Below are 19003 nucleotides of genomic sequence, written 5' to 3'. Positions count from 1 at the left end.
GCGTTTGGACATGCAGGCACAGAGACCTATAAGCCAGGGTACACTTCCCAGGGGAACCAGTGGGACCCTGGGACTGCACAGAAGCCCCTCTCCCAGCGCCAGCCCTGACAATGCCCTTCAGAGAGAATAGAGAGCAAAGGCTGAGCTCCCCAGGGTGGGCCTAGCGTGTCTTCCCGGTCTTCCCTCTCTCAGCAGGTCGTGTCCAGGGTTGCCAAGGGCTGCTGCTGCCTTCCAGGAAGACAGCCTGGGACTGAGGACGTACCACGCCCCATTGCCTCCCGAGCGAGCGAGCCGCTTCCACAGGGATGGCTTCCACCCTGACCCCCCTTGCCTCCCACCTCTTCTTCCTCTCCTGGAGCGCCCGCTGAACCTCTCGGTCGAACATGATTTTCTCCTCCTCCGTCAAGGCGTCATACTCCTCTTCATCCATGTTCTGGAGACGCTCCTTCTCTTTCTGAAGAGCTTCCCTACGTCTGTGCTCTGTGCGGGGAGAAGAGACGGGAAGGTGAGGCAGAGCCCCTGGGCAGCTTAGTGCTCCGTCAATGCAGGCCGAGGGACTGGGACAGGGAGCGACACCTGGGGAAGGAGCTGGCACTCCCAGTCCCCGGCGGGATTTCCTTCAATCATCACTGTTCGCAACGTGGGCTCCACTTGTGATCGACTGAACCATGGCCCCCAAAGACGCCCACGTCTTAAACCTTGGAACCCGCACGCTGTCACCTTCCGTGGCAGTGGTGATTAATTTAAGGGTCTTGTCTGAGAGGGTGATGTGACAGAAGCAGCAGGGGGACACGGGACAGTGGAAGCAGAAGTCAGAGGGCACAAGGAAGGAGCCATAAGCCAAAGAATATAGGTGGCCTCTGAAGCTAGAAAAGCCAAGGGCAAAGGCTCCCCTGGGCAGCCCCTCATCTCAGAGCAGGAATCTGAAGCCCGAGTCCCTGGGCCGGGAGCACGTGGCGAAGGCGCGAGTTTCACTTATTTCATCAGGGAAACCGCTGGACACGCCAGAGGCCCCGCTGAGAGGAGAGACCCGCTGGGGTTTGGGCAGGGCAGCGTGGCGAGGACTGGCCTTGCCTTCCTGTTCCTTCTTGGCCTTTTCCTGGGCCTTCATGGCCATGTAATCCTGGGCCATGTTGATGACGTAGATGTGCTCCCGGTTGCCAATGGCCTTGAGCAGGCAGAGGAGGGCGGCAGTCCCGTTCCGAGCAAAGAGGGTGTCCAGGCTGTCAAACACCAGCCCTCGGTAACAGTCGCTCATCTGGAAGCAGAGGGCAAGGGTGGTCAGCATGGCCACGCGATTATCCGTCTGCTGTGGAGGAAGCCGCTCACGCCTTCGTTGTAGACCGGCAGGCCCCACTGAAGACACCACTGAACTGCTCTTAAGTGGGGGGCACTCGGCTCAGTAGTTAAGACGCTGGCTGGAACAGCTGCATCCTGTTATCAGAGTGCCTGCGCTTGAGTCCCAGCCCTGCTCCTCATTCTAGCTTCCCACTAACGCACACCCTGCGGAGGCAACAGGTGATGGCTCAAGGTCTTGGCCATCCATGTGGGGGACCTGGATTACGTTCCCAGCTCCTAGAGGTCTGGAGAGTGAACCAGTGGGTGGCAGATCTCTCTGTCTCTGTGTCTTAATCTCTCTGCCTCTCAAATTAAAAAAAAAAATTAAAGATAAAAATACTCCATGTCTTTCTGCTTGGTAGATTCAAGTTTCTGTTATAAAAGACAAGAATAAAGGTATCTGATCAGCCATGAACATCTTTACTGTACTTATTTGTAGAATGAAGGATTTATTCTGTCTCTACAGATGTAAAGGAACAAACAAAAGGTCAAAGATCTGGAAAGGTTCACGAGGTACCAGAAAATAAGATGCAAAGGAAAGATGCCTGCAAACAGGGACCAACAGGCAGCGAGAGCGGCAGTGGTCGGCCATGGTGGCTGGGCCATTTGTATTGACCTTCACGGCCACACTACCTCAGGGCGCGATGCTGCTGGTAACATTAGCCACTGACGAGTAGCCTCCACTGAGCGCAGTGTTACTCGAAGTGTGGCCCATAAACTGGCCACTGCTGCCAGGAACTAACTGTTCACACGATCCAGGACCTGGCGAGCAATCTGGCTTTCTGCTTATAAACCATAAGTAATAGGCTTAACTGATACGCCCTCCCAAACTCTACGGAGTTTGTTATTTTTTTAGATTAAAGTTTTATTTATTGAACTTATTTGATAGAGAGACAGAGACAGAGAGCAAGTGAGTGCTCCTACCTGCTGGTTCATTTTCTATATGCTCACAACAGATGGGGCTGGGCCAGGCTAAAGCTGGGCACCAAGAATTCAATCCAGGTCTCCTAAGTGGGCAGCAGAGACTCAATGACTTAAGTCATCACCTGCTATCTTCCAGGGTGCACATTAGCAGGAAACTGGAATCAGTTTCAGTTGGAATACGGGCATCCCAAATGGCATTGTAACCACTAGACAAAATGCCCACCCCAACTGTTTTAACTACAGAATATTTATTTAAAACAATTTTTATCAATGGAAAGATGATGTTTTTCTACCTGTAAAATAATGTCATTGCAAAATAATTCAGAGATGTATGAGGAAGACTAGAAATCTGTCATCCTGCTACCCAAAAATAACCATCATTAACTTGCACTTAAGAGTTTTGACTATGTGTGTGACACACATTTACAAATATTTATATAGAAATGTAATTGTGATTTACATACTATTTTTTATTTTTATTTTTTATTTTTGACAGGCAGAGTGGACAGTGAGAGAGAGACAGAGAGAAAGGTCTTCCTTTGCCGTTGGTTCACCCTCCAATGGCCGCCGCGGCTGGCATGCTGTGGCCGGCGCACCGCGCTGATCCGAAGCCAGGAGCCAGGTGCTTCTCCTGGTCTCCTATGTGGGTGCAGGGCCCAAGCACTTGGGCCATCCTCCACTGCACTCCCTGGCCACAGCAGAGAGCTGGACTGGAAGTGGGGCAACTGGGACAGAATCTGGCGCCCCGACCGGGACTAGAACCTGGTGTGCCAGTGCCGCAGGGGGAGGATTAGCCTATTGAGCTTAGGTGCTCATGTATTATGAAATACATACTATTTCATAATCCGTTTTCAGTAAATAGTATCTTAAAACCATATTTTGATAGCAACTACCATAGCTCCAAATTGCAACTTTTAAGAGCTACACATTATAATTTAAAAAAAAAAAAAAACTACTTTTTTTTTTTTTTAAATGTGTAATCTGTTTGCCGAGTCTGTAAGAAGGTGATGGCTTCAGGCCACTACAGACTGGGCCAAGGTCAGGGATTGACTGGAGCTGTCAGGGGGGCAAAGAAACCCATTCATGTTTCTATTCAAGGCCCCAGGTTCTGAGCTGCTGAGGGAAGCTTGCAGCCCAGAATCTCAGCTCGCAGCCTGGGGACAGTGTATGCACGCCACGTGCCATAGCTCTGTGCAGTGGGTGTGCACGCACCTGTATCCGCTCGGCCAGGATCTGCACGAGAAGTTCCTCAGGCAGCACACAGCTCACCAGCCCTGTCTCACCTCCCACACTGGCGCTGACGCTGAGCCGGCGTGGGGTGGGCCCCATGAGGAGAGGGCTGCAGGAAATCTGCGGAGTGGGAGAAGAGTCGGGCGTGAGAACGCAGCTTTATGTCTCAACAACTCCTGCACCTGCAAGCCCCATAACCTAGAGAACATCATCTCTCTCCAGGCTTCATTCGCTCATCCGTACAATGGGGATTGCACTGTAGAAGAGGAGACTTCTCTCTGCTTGAAGAATTGCTGGAAGCTTCCAGGAGGAATATTGTGGAGGGTCCTTTGGGTGTGTGGTTAGCCACACACATTCATGCATTCACTCAGTAAATAGTTGCTGAGCAGCCAACATGCAGCAGGCACTTCCAGGTACTGGGAGCTGACAACAAACACAGCTTCTGGGGGTCCTTGTGTTCTCATGGGGGACAGTGTGGAGGAGCACTTGCATGCAAAATCAATGATATAATTTCAGATAGGGATGAGTTCTTGGGGGAGAGCAACCAGGCAAGGGCAAGAAGAACAATGAGGGGGCTGGAGAGTGGCTATGCACACAGCAGAGTGGGATGGGTCTTGGGGGAAGAGCCCTACTGAGAGAATGCCGACACAGGTGTGCTCAGGGAATGCGGGAAGCACGCAAGAGCCCAGTGTGGCTGGAGCCCAGCAAGCAATGAGGAAGACAGGAGTGGATGAAGGTGAGGAGGCTGCAGAGGTGAGTCGGGGTGGTGTGAGGACTTGGAGGCCATTCTTTGGAGGAACAGCAGGGAAGGGGAGCTGAGAGAGGCGGTGCTATGCTTTGAATGCATCTCCTTAAAAGTTCCTATTTGGAAACTTAACCCCTAAATTGACATTAATGGTAGTTTGAGGTGGGACGTTTGGGAGGTAATCAGAATGAGATGAGGTCAAGGGGGTAGGGTCCCCATGATGGCATTTGTGGCTTGAGAAGAAGAGAGACCTGAGCTGGCCCTGTTGCCCTTTCTCACCAGGGATGCCCTCCGCCATCTTACAATGCAGCCACAAGGCCCTCACCAGAAGCTGAGCGGACACCAGGCCCAGCCTTTTGGACTTCCCAGCACCCAGAACTGTGGGCCAGATAAACTTCTTTTCCTTGTAAATAACCCTGTCTTGGGTATTTTGCTATAGCAATGGAAAATAGACTAAGACACAAGGTGATAGCTGGAAGTGGACATGGAGAACTGAGTCTTTTCAGTGAAGGATGGGCAAGACGGCATGTTTAGATACTGACGGCAGGAAGGTGGGGGAGAGGGGACAGCTGCAGGGACTTAGCCCTCGGGTAAGAGAGAAGGGGGGTCCCGGTGCACACATGAGAGACCAGCTCTGGGAGAGGGGAGGGCAGCTTCTCAGCTGTGGGGAAGGCTGGGGTGCAGGCTGGCGGGCAGAGCTGCAGGTGGAGGGATGAGGTGGTTATCTTCTGGTCACTGCTGCTTGCCCCTTGACATCTGAAGAGAAATGGGTCTTGGCAATTCCAAGAGTGACGAGATCAACACAGTAGTCATCTTGAATAGATGGAGGCAAATTTACCAGGGCAGTACAGAGGGTCCACTTGAAACTTGAGGGCTTAAATTAAGTGACCACTGAGGAGACGTGAGTATTGTCTCTAGCTAACTGCATGGACTTGGTCAATCACGGGTTTCCAGATCTAAAGTCCTGCTTGGAGAGCACGATGAATGCCTTCCTGCTTCTTCCCTCTGCGTCCTTCTCTTAGAAAGTGTTCTACCTGGGGCCGGCGCCGCAGCTCAATAGGCTAATCCTCCGCCTGCGGTGCCGGCACACCAAGTTCTAGTCCCGGTCGGGGCACCGGATTCTGTCCCAGTTGCCCCTCTTCCAGGCCAGCTCTCTGCTGTGGCCAGGGAGTGCAGTGGAGGATGGCCCAAGTGCTTGGGCCCTGCACCCCATGGGAGACCAGGAGAAGTACCTGGCTCCTGGCTTCGGATCAGTGCAATGTGCTGGCTGCAGTGGCCATTGGAGGGTGAACAAACGGAAAAGGAAGACCTTTCTCTCTGTCTCTCTCTCACTGTCCACTCTGCCTGTCAAAAAAAAAAAAAAAAAAAAAAAGAAAGAAAGAAAAAAGAAAGTGCTCTACCTGCACTGTGGCATTACCAGCTCTCGTAACCCCCATCCCCAACACACCCGCTCCCTGGAAGGGATGCAGCTTTTCCACTTCTGGATGCGGGAGCCAAAGGCCCTTAAGGAAAAGCTCTCAACTGTGAAGTAAGGTCTCCGGTACTGCTTGGGCCGTTTCCAGTCTCAGCTGTTGTTTCTTTGCCCATCACCAGTTTCTGGTTCTGTTGGTCGCAGTGGAGATGTCAGGGCTTCTCCAGCGCCCTCCGGCATGCTCTGTACGCCCACCTCCTCCTTACTTCCTGCAGAAGACCCTGCCACCGGCACACATCACAGAGCCACAGAACAAGACCTCCTCAGTCCCCCTCCTCCATCCTGCTTCTCCCACCCTCGGCTGTGTCCGTAACTTTTCTGACCCCAGAGCAAGCTGCCTCCTCCCTCCTTTCACTGTGACCAGTCCTGCTCATCCTCCCTCCCCTGGGCACCTCCTTCCCTTTTGGTTGGCCGTCACCTTTTACCTCTCCAGAAGCTCTTTTCTTTAGAGACTTGCTCGTGCCCCTGTAAAACCACTCTGCCCTTTTGCCTTTCTTTTCAAATTGTCTTAAATCTTACTCACTTGACTCCACTTTCCCACCTCCAACTCATTACTCACCTGACCCACCTTCTCTGGCTGTAGCATCTCAGTCTGCAGGAACTACTCTAAGCCTTTACGTTGCCCAAACTGTGACTTCTGAAGACTCCCCTAAAGCCTCCTGCAACTTGTATTAATGGGTTCATACTTAGCACGCCTGCGGTATTAGGTTGGGTTATAGGAGACTGCTGTCATAGGCTCCCCCAAATGGTTGAATGCTGTCGGTTTGCTACAGCTCAGCTGAATCTCCTTCACAAACCTCTTTTGTCGCTGATCCTCATTTTACTGTAAACATCTGTGTGTGGCTCTCTGCTTCATCAGAGCCTTCTTCAGTGCCGCCTGGGTGCAGGGTTTTGCTTCGCCAGCACCCAGCCCAGCGCAGGGAAGATACAAGGTGCTTGCTGAGGACCCGCGGAGTGAGCGCTCCTTTTGGAAGGAGGGGTGCGGTGACAATGCTCAGGCTGGCCTGGCTGGCGAGGAGGCCAGCAGGAGCGAAGGGTGCTGACCCGGCCGCAGGAGACCGAAAGGAAGGAGGGAGGGTCCCGGCCCTCCTTCCCGAGAGCCCTGATTGTACCTGTGGCGTTTCGGACTGGTGTGGGTGATGCTGCTTCTGCGACCCAGAGCCATGGCTGTCCGCCTTGCCTTTGGAGAGCAACAGGCTCCCGCGCAAGCTCTTCCCAGTTTTCATTTCTGGGGTCAGCAACGTGATTTCTGAGGTTAGCTTGCCCAGGTTCTCGGAGCTCAGTCGTGCTTGTCCCAGGATGTTTTGGCCCAGAGCAGTTTCCTGGGCTGCAAGGAGACGGAGAATTTTTATTAGAAGTCACATTAGGGGCTGGCGCCATGGCACAGTAGGCTAATCCTCCACCTGCGGCGCCGGCACCCTGGGTTCTAGTCCTGGTTGGGGCACCAGTTCTGTCCCAGTTGCTCCTCTTCCAGGCCAGCTCTCTGCTGTGGCCCAGGAGGGCAGTGGAGGATGGCCTGGGTGCTTGGGCCCCTGCACCCGCAAGGGAGACTAGAGGAAGCACCCAGCTCCTGGCTTCAGATTGGCAGCCATTAGGGGAGTGAACCAATGGAAGGAAGACCTTTCTCTCTGTCTTTCTCTCACTGTCTATAACTCTCTCTCACTGTCTAACTCTGCCTGTCAGAAAAAAAAAAAAGTCATACTAGGCTAGTAAGGAAATGACGGTGACATTCTCTTAAGGGGCACACAGCCATCTCCTTTTGCAGCGGTCTGGGCTGGCTTGGGAGAAGAGGCTGCATCCACTGAGCTCTGGATAACGGGTCAGTGGGGAGCTCAGTGGTGGCGGGGGGAGGGAGCTCCCGGGGTCTTCACTGCTCATGTTGCCAGCAGGTTCCAGTCTCCCTGTGCCCACTGAATCCCCGCTCCAGCCCACAGGGTAATACTTCCTGAAGCTGCTGCACTGCAGCCCTGCTTTGGAAATCCAACTTCCGACCTTTCCTGGTGAGACGCTGTGCTGAGGCTAATGGGTAGGCTGGCCGGGCATTCTCTGCCCCTCAGCAGGGCAGAGGAACAAAGGAGTTAATTACTAACCACGTGTCTGCCCGCAAACACGGTTTCAAGACTGTTCCTCTTTCTGCCTCCAGCCCCTCTTCCAGTCAGATGGCCACCATTAAGAACGCCCCATCCACTGGGACACTGCTCAGAGTTTGCCGTGGTCATTGGAAAGCTGTTCAGATAAACCCTTGCTAGAAAGCCTTTGACCTCTGAGATAAATTCCTGACAGCACCCCCCCCTATCCCCCAGTAAGTCCTGTCTCATCATGGCTCCTGGGGCTCTGATAGGCCACTGTAGCCCCACGACAGAGCTACAGGGACAGATGCTGGGCACACTTCATTAAGACTCATTGCTCCAGGTTGACCATTTTGGCAAGGAAACCCCCCACAGTTCCTTCCAGAGTTGTCACTACAACTCACTCTGCTCTATCTTTTCATGCTGCTCCTCCCTAGTATAACCCAGAAGTGGATTATGGGAACAAGAGGTCCATCCAGCACGCAGCAGAGGCCTGCCGAGTCGAAAGCCGTCCGTGGAGTAACTGCACTGAAGTTCTCCAGCGACAGGACTGGCTGGTCCATGCTCACCCTGGCCCCATCTGCCCAAATCCCTCTTGGGGCTTGCCACATGATCCAGAAGCGTTTGCCACCAGTTCTCTTGCCTTGATAATGACTGCCCAGCCTCCCTGTCACTGGGCTGTGGCTCCTGCTCCTTCCTACCCATTCCCCTCCCCCACCCGCCAGCTGGGGAACCTCTTCAGTGGCTTTCACGTGCCTCTAACTTTTCCCTGTCCATAGCATCGTTCCTCCAAACTTAAAAAACAAAATGGTTCTTCTAGATTCAGTGCTAATTAATGCTTTCATTTAACCCTTTATTTCTTTCAAGATATCACCTGTTAGTAAAATGGCACAGTCTTATCTGTGGCGCCATCTTAGGCTCTGGCTCTGTTGCTATTTTGTACAATAAGCTTCATTCTAAGCCCAGCCAGGCTTACTAGAAGTCAGGTGACCAAATGGCCCAATCACAAGCGTCAGCTCCACCCCCACCCTAACGGGATCTGCTGCTCCCACTTCCTTACCTCTGCAAAGCCATATAAAAACCTGTTCATGGGGCCGGTGCCGTGGTGCAGCGGGTTAAAGCCCTGGCCTGAAGCGCCATATGGGCGCTGTTTGCAGTCCCGGCTGTTTCACTTCCAATCCAGCTCTCTGCTATGGCCTGGGAAAGCAGTAGAAGATGGGTTCCTGCACCTGTGTGTGAGACCTGGAAGAAGCTCCTGGCTCCTGGCTTCGGATCGGCGCCGCTCCGCTCCGGCCGTTGCAGCCAGTTGGGGAGTGAACCAGCGGATGGAAGACCTCTCTCTCTCTCTCTCTCTCTCTCTCTGCCTCTCCTCTCTGTGTACTTTCAAATAAATAAATAAATCTTTTCTTTTTTTTAAAGCCCTGTTCTTCCAGTCCAGGCTGCTGTACGCTCGTGCACGGGGAGGCGGCCTGTCAGGTCCCCCCCCCGACATAACCCTTTCCCGTGCTCTGGTGCTTGGTGTGTTTTGTTGTGGCCTGACCTCTCATCACCGTTCCATCTCTTCCTTTTCCTTCACTGCTCAGTTTCTCAAAACCATGGACTAGGTCAGTTCTGTTCAACATATTATGCCACCTATTAAGCCATATATTATGTAATTAGAAAACTTATTAATAGTCACATTAAAAAATTGCAATGAATTTTAATGATATATTTATCCCACTATATCCAAAAGGCTAAACCAAACTTGCTCTTGCATTGAGGCTGGTACTTTTATGGCAACATGACGTCCCTCTGCTTCACCCCCAGGTGTCAGCACACCAAGGGTGTGGGCTGCATCTCCTTCAGTGCCCAGAGTGCACCTGTGCTGGGAGGGCAGGAGACCCACTGTATTTGGCGAGCAGAGTTCTCAGGGCTACTAACAGGCAGCGCATTCAAGCCAGTCTTCAATCAGGCTGGGGAGGAAAGCTCAGTGGTGGCACAAGGAAGCCGGTCATGACCAGCGGGCATGCTGGCCCCTTGCCCACGAGAAGGCAGGGAGATGAGCGCTTACCAAACTCTTCTCCTTCCTTCATGGACTGCTCTATGGCAGCCTTGATGCAGAGCTCACGAGCCCGGATCCCTGGGATGTTACTGCTGTCAGACATGGCTTCCAGCACAACAGAGTCAATGTTCAAACACGCTGCGTTGTAGTACTTGGCCATGTTGATGGCACTGGCCGTCTTTCCTGCAAAAAAGGCCGGGAAGTTGAATTTCATGCTTCTCACTGGCTCAGTATCCTGGACAGAAGTCTCCCGAACAGAGGACCCTGTATAGTGATCTTTCTCAGTGTTCTGCCTCTAAGTACCTTGTGTGGCCAGAGGTGGCAGCAGCAAAGAGAAGGAAGACTCAGGCCAGGAGTCAGAGCTTTGGACATGTTCCTACTCCTACCTCTGAGGTGTGTGTGCTGTGGCTACCACCACCCTCACTGCGTTTTCCTCCAGTTTGAAAAACAGGTTCCATCACATGGCCTTTAAATACTGTTAAGCTCCTACTGCGTCTGAATCTAATGTGAAGACTTTTTTTGGGTCAAAGAATAACTTGTGTTAATTTCCCCCTTCATTTCACCATTCTTTTATTAAAAAGAAAGCAGAAAATTCAGAAATATCAGTCTAAAGAAAAAGACCCATAATCCACTCATCTGGAGATATTACGGTCAGTCTATGGTTGTTAAGTTTGCTTCTGTAAGCACGTCACTTGTGTTTTTGATAAAAAGAAATGGGTTGTGAGCTGGGCTGAATAATGGCCCCCAAACTTGCCCACATGCTCATCAATGGAACCTGCAAACAAATCGCCTTATACAGCCAGACTTTGCAGATGTGATGAATTTATGGATCTTGATGAGGGAGATCATCTTGGATTATGTGGGTGGGCACAATCTAATCACAGGGTCCTTAGAAGGGGAAAGCAGGGTCAGAGTCAGAGCAGGTGATTTGATGACAGAGCAAAAGTAGTCCTTTACTGCCATCAAAAATTACACATGCTGACGTCGTCATAATCCCCAAAGGGGCAAAATAACCTACTGTGAGTAGCCTTGGTTTTACATGAACTAATGTGCTCTGTTTGAAGATATTTTTGAAAACTGTGAAGCTCCACAGAAATGGAAAGGCTCTGCGGGCTGCAGCGCCACTCCTCTCTGTGATGCTGCCACCTGAAGTTGCAGACGCGATGGAACCTTCCTCTAGAGGGGGGCCTGTGGCTTGTTCTAGGTAGGAGCATGGTCAGGGTTCCCTCTCTGGCTACCTCGTGTTTCCTTCCCTCTTGTCCACTGACCATCTTTCTGACAGTGCTTTCAGTGCAACGTGAAAATGGCCTTCACAAGATTTGCAAGCACATTCTCTTTGTCAAAAATTACTAGCTTATTATTATTATTAGTTTTGAAATTTAATATTTTTTAAAAAAATCTTAGCATTAGCACTGTTGTTTTAACTTCTCATGACTACCCTATAAAATAGATACTTTTCATGCCATTTCACAGCCTAGAAAACTGAACACAGAGAACTTAAATAATTTTCCCAAAGCTGTTTGGCTCTGGGGTACTTGCTCGACATCACTCTGTTCCTCAAATGAAAACTCAAATGTCTGCCTTGACCACACAGCTGTGACGGAGGTGTGGCATCTCTGGTCTGAACCTCCTCCCGGAACTGGGGCATACCTGACAACGGGGTCCCGTGGATGATGATGGCAATGCCCTTGCGGTTCTTGGCCATGCGGCCCTCGGCAGAAATGTCGATGCCCAGGTGGCGCGCGATCGCCCTGCTCACTGGGTTGTTTTCCACCTCTCCGACTTCATCTGCGGAGTGGCTGTCAATGCTCTGAATCTTGTCGGCTGCAAATAAAATGCACGTGTGTCCATGCGTGCACATGTGTGTGCGTGAGCAAGTGTGCATGCCTGCATGTACACCCAGAATTTGTGTGGATGCTGATGTGAATGGGATGGATTTTTCTTTTTTAACACTGATGTTTTACACTGGTGAACTTCACACCTGTCACCACCTGTAGAATGCATGAGAGTACTCTTTCTGGATAATAATTTGCCCAGAGCCATTAAATACATTAAATACAGATATCTTTGATTTTAATTCAACTTTGGGGAAGTTTATCTGGCTGAAAAATACAAAGAGCATTTGTGAGAAAGGGGAATTTTTTTCTAGTGGCAAAACATTACACAGCTGAATTTGTAACATTAAAGGAAACGGCTACATAAAGACAAGTGATGGCATATTCATATTATAGAATCAACAAATAAGAATCATTAAAATTATGACTTAGATAGCAGAGGCTCATAAACTACAGCCCATAGGCCAAATGTGTCCTGCTGCCTGTTTTTGTAAATAAAGTTTTATTGGAATGCGGCCATACCTCTTAGATGACGTATTATCTTTGGCTGCTTCCAGTTGCACACAACCTTCTAAGCCCCAAATATCTACTGTCTTTCCTTTCACAAGAAAAATTTGCCAAACTCTGAGTTATATCAAAAGCATTGGTCTGGAGCAATATGTACAATAGAAATAAAAGCAAATTGCAGAATAATACTTAGAGGATGCCAAGCACTATGCAGCCAAATGCATACAGTCACCTCAAACACATTGCTTTCATTCACAAAATAGGATCATACTCTAAAGATTCTGTTGTGTAACTGGCTTTTTTACATGTTGTATCTGGGACATCTTTCCATTTACTTAAACAGAGATCTCATTCTTTCTGATTGGTTGTGGAATAAACCCCACGGTATGGATTTATCATTACTTTAACCAACCCCATTCTGATGGACATCTGGATGGTTTCCAGGTTTTCCCATCTTAAGCATCATGGTATGAAAGCCTCCTTCTTGGTAGGGTGTCTGGAATAGGCTCTGGGAGAGGCCAGGCATGGCAGGGGTGGGGTGAGGTGGGGGGGCAGAGCTAGGAGGCATAGCAGGGTGAAGAGCTGCCACAGAGACCAGGGGTCACTTGGGGGCAGGTCGTCAGAGCCAGGCTGGGTTAAATGTGAGGCATGGAGCCAGGAACTGCTGTCTTTAATCCCAGTTTTGCCATCACATTCTCCTGCCTTCCGCTACTCATCCCGTTGACCGAGACTAAAAGGGAGAAGTTCATAGAACTCTGGGGAATGTCAGCAGCACTGCCCATGATTCCTATCCCCTGAGCAGAGCCCATGACAAGGTGCCTTAGGCTCTGCCATGGTTCACAATGACTGGCAAACAAACTGTTTCCATAAGCCAGATGAGCTGGGTCTAATTTCTGAATGTGGTGTCAACATTCGTACACCTTGGGGAAAATAGATGCCAGAAAAAGGGCCTACAAAGCTGGGAGGCCAAGGGGGAGGGTCCAGTTGGAGGGAAACCAGGAAGAATGTCACCCCCTCTGCCCCACCACGTGACCCTACAACTTCCCCAAGTCTGCTGGAATTTTGGCATTAAAGAGTGAGGCCTTCAAGTTAAGCCTTAGTCTAGGTGAGATGCAAAGAACCATGGCGAGAAGACTATGCCGGACACTAAGCTCAGCTTCTGGGCTTGCATCCTAGGGGGACCACACAGATCAGAGCTGCTCCAAGGGCGAGTAGCGGCGGGCAGGGTGGGGCGGGGATGGGCTGGGAAACAGCATTAGGAGGTTCGGAGGAGGAATTTGATGGAGAAAGGTGACAAGGTACTGAATAGTCTTCCCACTTCTGCTCATAGAGAACTGGTCCCCAGACATTAAAATGCTCGGTTACTTTGAAATATGAGTTTTTCCAGGCTTTCCTCATCTTCGTCTTCATCTGGGTAGGTCCTGGAATCAGCCAAAGGGTGGCGCTCTCCCAGGTTGGATGTGAGAGAGATTCCTTGGCTGAGTGACGTCCTCTTCGTGCTGGGTGAGGTGCCCTGCTCTGATGAGAACAAATCTTCATCTTCTGCTGGGGTGCAGGGGATGCAAACACACAGGAGGGAGAGGCAGGAGGGAAGAGGAGACGGAGCAGGAACGGAACATTAGAGAAGACGGTCACTGTCTTGGCTACCATAGCCCAGGACTATCCAACCCAAACAAGTGAGAGTTTCCGCCAGTGGGAGTCTCGGGCATCTCTCCGCTCGAAGCGTTTCTACATTTCAACTTCACACCAAAATCATGCACTGGCTCAGAAAATGTGGAGGACCCAGGGATCGGGTGTTTAGCTCAGCAGTTAAAACGCTCACGTCCCATATCTGAGGGCAGTTATTCCACACACGACAGCTGCCACACAGAGAAGAGTGAGCAGAGCAGGTTGGGTGCCTTTCCAGGATGAGAGCACAGAGAAGCAGGGAGACACACATAACGTAATCGGCCACAGGCTCCTACCAGGAAATTAGCGAGGGGACTTGAATGTTCCAGCACACAAGAGCGCCCCCTGGGGCCAGCGTATGGCGCAGTGGGTTAGGCCGCCGCCTGCAGTGCTGGATCCACAGCAGAGCCCCAGTTCATGTCCCAGCTGCCCTGCTTCCCATCCAGCTCCCTGCTAATGTGTCTGGGAAAGCAGTGGCAAATGGATTAGGGACTTGTGTCCCTGCTACATGTGTGCATGACCCGAATGGAGCTCCGGATTCCTGGCTTTGACCTAACCCAGCCCTGACCATTGCAGTCATCTTGGGGATGAACCAGCGGTTGGAGGATCTCTTTCTGTCTTTGCCTGTCACTGTCACTCTCTGCCTTTCAAATTAAAAAAAAAAAAATCTTTTTTTAAAAAAGAAGAGAGCCCCGGGGAAAGATGATGGGGTGAGAGGACCAGGAATGGCAAGGTTAAGAGAGTGCACTCAGTTCTGTGATTGAGGTTTGGCCTTGAGGACCACAGCACAGCTCACCTCTTCCTCATGAACACCCACCCTCTGCCTCTTCTCTGCTACTGGTTTCTACCTCACATGGCGTGTTATTTTGCACCACTTAGGCACACCCGTAGGAGGGGCTGGAGAGAGTGCTTGTGGTCACGGACTCTGAAGTTGGATATACCTGGGCTGCAATCCTGACTCTGCCACTTAAAACTAAGGGCCTTGGGGCCAGCGCTGTGGCACAGTGGGTTGAGCATGGCCTGGAGTGCTGGCATCCCGTACAGGAGCCATTTCGAGTTCTGGCTGCTCCCCTTCTGATCAAGCCTCCTGCTAGTAGCCTGGGAAAGGCAGCAGAGGATGGCCCAAGTCCTTGGGCCTCGCACCTGCAAGGGAGATCTGGAAGAGGCTCCTGGTTCCTGGCTGTGGCCTGTCCTAACCACGGCCATTGTAGCCATTTGGGGCGTGAACCAGAAGGTAGAAATCTCTGTCTCTCCTCTCTCTGTGTAACTCTGACTTTCAAATAATAATAATAAAAAAACTTCAAAACAAACAAACAAACAAAAAAGAAACCCAAAAAGCAAAACAGTGTGGACCGAGTTTCCCTGTGCTACGCTCCTCACCTGCAGGAGCAGAGCCCTCAGCACAGCATCTGGCCAGTGTTCTTCTATCTATATTGGCTGTTTTTTACGTCGTTAATACCCCATGGGACTCTTGTGAGAGCAGAATGTGTTCCTGCCTCTGCATCCATAGAATGGGGTAGTAGGGCCCATTTCGTGAGGGTCAGAAATAAAACATGCCGGCACTTGGCACTTGCCTGGTACCAGGCACTAATTGGTCCGTCCCACGTAAGCAGTAATTCAAAGGGAGCAGGCGGTGGCTGGGGCCAGAGGCTCCCCGCTGAGTTCTCACCATTTTCCTGTGCCATACTGTCCAGGTATTTGGCCTTCATCTGCTCCTCTTTTGACCTCTTCATCTCCTTAAAGTACTCGTACACTTCCATGGGCAGCTTCTCCCCCGGGGCGCGGGGAGGCAGCAGCAAGGTGTTGTGGGAATCATAGCCCTTCAGCTTTCGCAAGATCTGCTCAAGGGGAGAACGGGAACTGCCATTGGCCTCCGGGGAAGCTTCCTCCCTGCAGATCCAGGCGAGGCTGCTCACTGAGCGTGTAAAACCCAAGCTCCTGCCCAAGGCTGAGGTTTGTAGAGACGTTTTCCACATTTCCAAGGGCAAGGCCCATTGGAAAAGTCTGAAAAGCAGGGCTGAGCTCTGAACCTGTGGGCATTCAGCATGTTTATTTTGCTGCACTTCAGCGTGGGCAGCTCATACATGCAAAATAATTTTCTTCTTGTTTTAAAAATAATGTATGCAGGTTTTCTTTCTCCCCAGTGGCAAAAAATACAGATTCCATTATGCATTTTGAGTGACAAGTTCTTTAAAAAATTATGGTTATATTTCATTAAGCAAGGCTGTTATCTCATAAAAAGATATAGGGAAAAGCAGGTAAAATGACATTAAGTACATGTATATGCATGTGCTTTAGGGATGTCAGATAAAATACAGGATATTCACAATTAAATTTGAATTTCAGATAAGCAATAATTTTTTATTGTTAATATGTCCCATGCACTATTGAGACATAAAAATGTACTTGTTGTTTATCTGAAATTCAAATTTAAGTAGGCAGCCTGTTTTTTTCTCTAAATATTGGTGATTCTAGGTTATACTATACTTATAAAACAGTGAAAGTTATCAAGTGTTTACTTCCTATACAGCTTGATTTATTGGTACAAAAATCTGTTTTTATGTGATTCTTATTTGGATCACTAGTTTCACTTGTTGGAAAAACAGTGATAATAAGCTCATTCTAAAGTTTACATGGAATAACAAATGGCCAAGAATATTTAAATATTAGTGAAAAATAATTAAGGGGAGAATTGCTCTACCAGGTACTAGGACTTTTTATGATGTAGCAACAGACACAGTGGTGCTGATGTCGGGGCAGACACACTGATCCATGAAATAGAAGAGAGATCAAAATAGACTCGTTCACATGTGGAACTTTGACACAGGACAGAGGCAGCATGGCACATCCGTCAGGAAAGGAAGGAATACGCCAAAGACTGGTTGATATTGGGGTCCCAAGGCATGGGCAACTTGCATCATATGGGACAACCCTGAAGGGGCCACAGGGCTCCAGAGCTCTTTGTAGGATCAGCTGAGATCAGCAACCTCATTACAATTCATCTTCTCTCTCTGCCCAGTCCTGCTTTACTATTCTTCCTAGGCATTGTTCCTGAGAGTGTTCCCAGTAAGCCTCCCACATGCAGATCTGAGTTCTAGACTATGCTTCTCCTGGAGACTGAGCCACAACAGAGGATACGGTGCCAACAGGAGCCACTGAGGACCCCCAAAGTCCCTACTGAAAAGACTCCTTTCCATAGAGGCAGATTCCCCATTCTGAGAAAAACTGGGAGAAGATTCCAAATAGGGTAGGGCTTAAACACTGGAAGTAAAGAAGACAGACAATTCAAAGGCTGAGTGTGGGCAGGTCCAAAGACAGCAGAACTACCTTAGCTAAGCCATCCCCAAATTTCTGACCCACAAGAACCAGGTATCTGTGAATATTGTTTTGAGTTTTGGGGTAATTTGTTATGCAGCAAAAGATAACTAATATACAATCAGACCTCATGAATATAACACCTTACAAGAGAACAATAGAACAACATATATAAGATACTCAAGCAAAGGAAATGTGAGTCTGGCAAATACTGTATCTTCAAAAGCCTTAGATAAGCACTTAGGAACATGTGAGTAGTCCAAGAGCATGGTGCCTGGGTCCCCTTCCAGAGGAATCCACAGAGAATGAACGTTAGACAACCCAGAGATGCCTGGAGAAGCTTCCTTGTAAGGATTGGTGTTGCACACTCAGTATGGTTAAGTGTAGAGCTAATACTCTGCAATGGAAACTAAGTTCTGACTTCTTAATGCTGTAAGTTCTGGCAATATAGACAGATACCAATGGCAAAGTATGGGGAACCGGATATGAGATGATCACTCAACAAGTATTAACTAGAAGTAAAATAACACCATTTTAAGTTAAAGGATGGGATGGGGGGAGAGGGAAAAAGAAATTACTGGCAGGGCCGGTGCCATGGCACGCTCGGTTAATCCTCTGCCTGTGGTGCTGGCATCCCATGTGGGTGCCGATTCTAGTCCCAGTTGCTCCTCTTCCAGTCCAGCTCTCTGCTGTGGCCCGGGAAAGCACTGGATGATGGCTCAAGTGCCTGGACCCTGCACCCGCATGAGAGACCAAGGAGAAGCACCTGGCTCCTGGCTTTGGACTGGCGTAGCGCCGGCTGTTGCGGCCATTTGGGGAGTGAACCAGCGGAAGGAAGACTTTTCTCTCTGTCTCTCTCTCTCACTATCTGTAATACTACCTGTTAAATAAATTTTAAAAAAACTTTAAAAAAAATGAAAAAAGAAATTACTGGCTAATTTCATTATTGCTCATAGTAGGGCATTAACAAGTAGTTTGTAAGAAGTAGGGCACTAGGGTATAAGATAACAGTGTGGTTCACACAGATCAGATTCCAGGTAGGAGAGAGCAAAAAATGGATTAGGGTGGCAAATGGAATATCTACAGCAAAGAAGTGATGCTGTATTTTTGGATAACAGCAGTTAACAATCTTACTAGGAATGTTTGTGTTGCTATTTTGAGATTATTAAACATACTTATTTTAAGGAAAACTGATAAAAATATATTTCCAAGATTTTCACTACAGGGGAAAACAGAAACAAACATAAAATAATTTAAATAAAATAATATAATCTTAAAGTAAAATTTGAAACATCATTATACATCATTTTTTCCCCCTTAACAACTATGTTTCCTAATTCTGTCTACTAAAAGGATCTGGAAGAAGTCACAATAAGTGGTTCATACTGTGTTCTCCAAATACTACTTCTCACTAAAAGGAACAAGGTTCACTGTAGGTCTGAGCAGGGAAGGAGCTGGTGAGTCGGGGACATTCTGGGAGCATCCTCCCTACAAGTGCAGGATGAGACCTCACCTCCCACCACACCTGCAGTAAAGACACAGTGAAGAGCCTGGACTTCTACCTCCATCTGGGGACAAGGAGGGCTCGCTTGCTCTCTCTCTTGCCCCCTCCTCCACCCCCCACATGATCTGGCAGAAAGCCAGGACTTCCATCATACCTGGTGGTACTGGGCAGTCCCACCATCCCTCCATCCCCATGTGGGCATGGGGGCCATGTGGTGGGCAGAAACTAGACACTCCCCTCTCCCCTGTTCAGGGATGTGTCATGGAGGTCTTGTAGGGATCCAAAAATGCCACTGTTGCCCGGCAGTAAAGAAGGACGCTTCCTACTGTTTGCCAGAGGAGGTCAGGGACAGAGCC

At 49.6% G+C, this 19003-nt stretch overlaps 1 protein-coding gene across 4 annotated transcripts in view; it reads right to left on the bottom strand.

Moving 5' to 3' along the window:
• Nucleotides 1-19003, bottom strand: part of HYDIN (HYDIN axonemal central pair apparatus protein) — a 409263-nt gene that overhangs the window by 107485 nt on the left and 282775 nt on the right. For 3 of the 4 annotated variants that reach the window (XM_051847253.3, XM_051847256.3, XM_089320456.1), the window contains 8 exons: nt 15498-15666; nt 13526-13705; nt 11469-11642; nt 9828-10001; nt 6821-7035; nt 3475-3612; nt 1075-1258; nt 339-480 (listed from right to left, as the gene is read on the bottom strand). In XM_051847253.3, the coding sequence (XP_051703213.3) occupies nt 339-480; nt 1075-1258; nt 3475-3612; nt 6821-7035; nt 9828-10001; nt 11469-11642; nt 13526-13705; nt 15498-15666 (1376 nt within the window). The remainder of the gene's footprint in view (nt 1-338; nt 481-1074; nt 1259-3474; nt 3613-6820; nt 7036-9827; nt 10002-11468; nt 11643-13525; nt 13706-15497; nt 15667-19003) is intronic. The other variant, XM_070062720.2, reaches the window with a different exon arrangement.

The sequence above is a fragment of the Oryctolagus cuniculus genome, chromosome 18, assembly GCF_051225735.1.
Source record: "Oryctolagus cuniculus isolate XC-2025 breed Fujian yellow rabbit chromosome 18, ASM5122573v1, whole genome shotgun sequence".
In the NCBI taxonomy this organism is placed as follows: Eukaryota; Metazoa; Chordata; class Mammalia; order Lagomorpha; family Leporidae; genus Oryctolagus; species Oryctolagus cuniculus.
The sequence above is the reverse complement of the archived record's forward strand: the minus strand, read 5'-3'. Positions and strand labels throughout refer to the sequence as shown.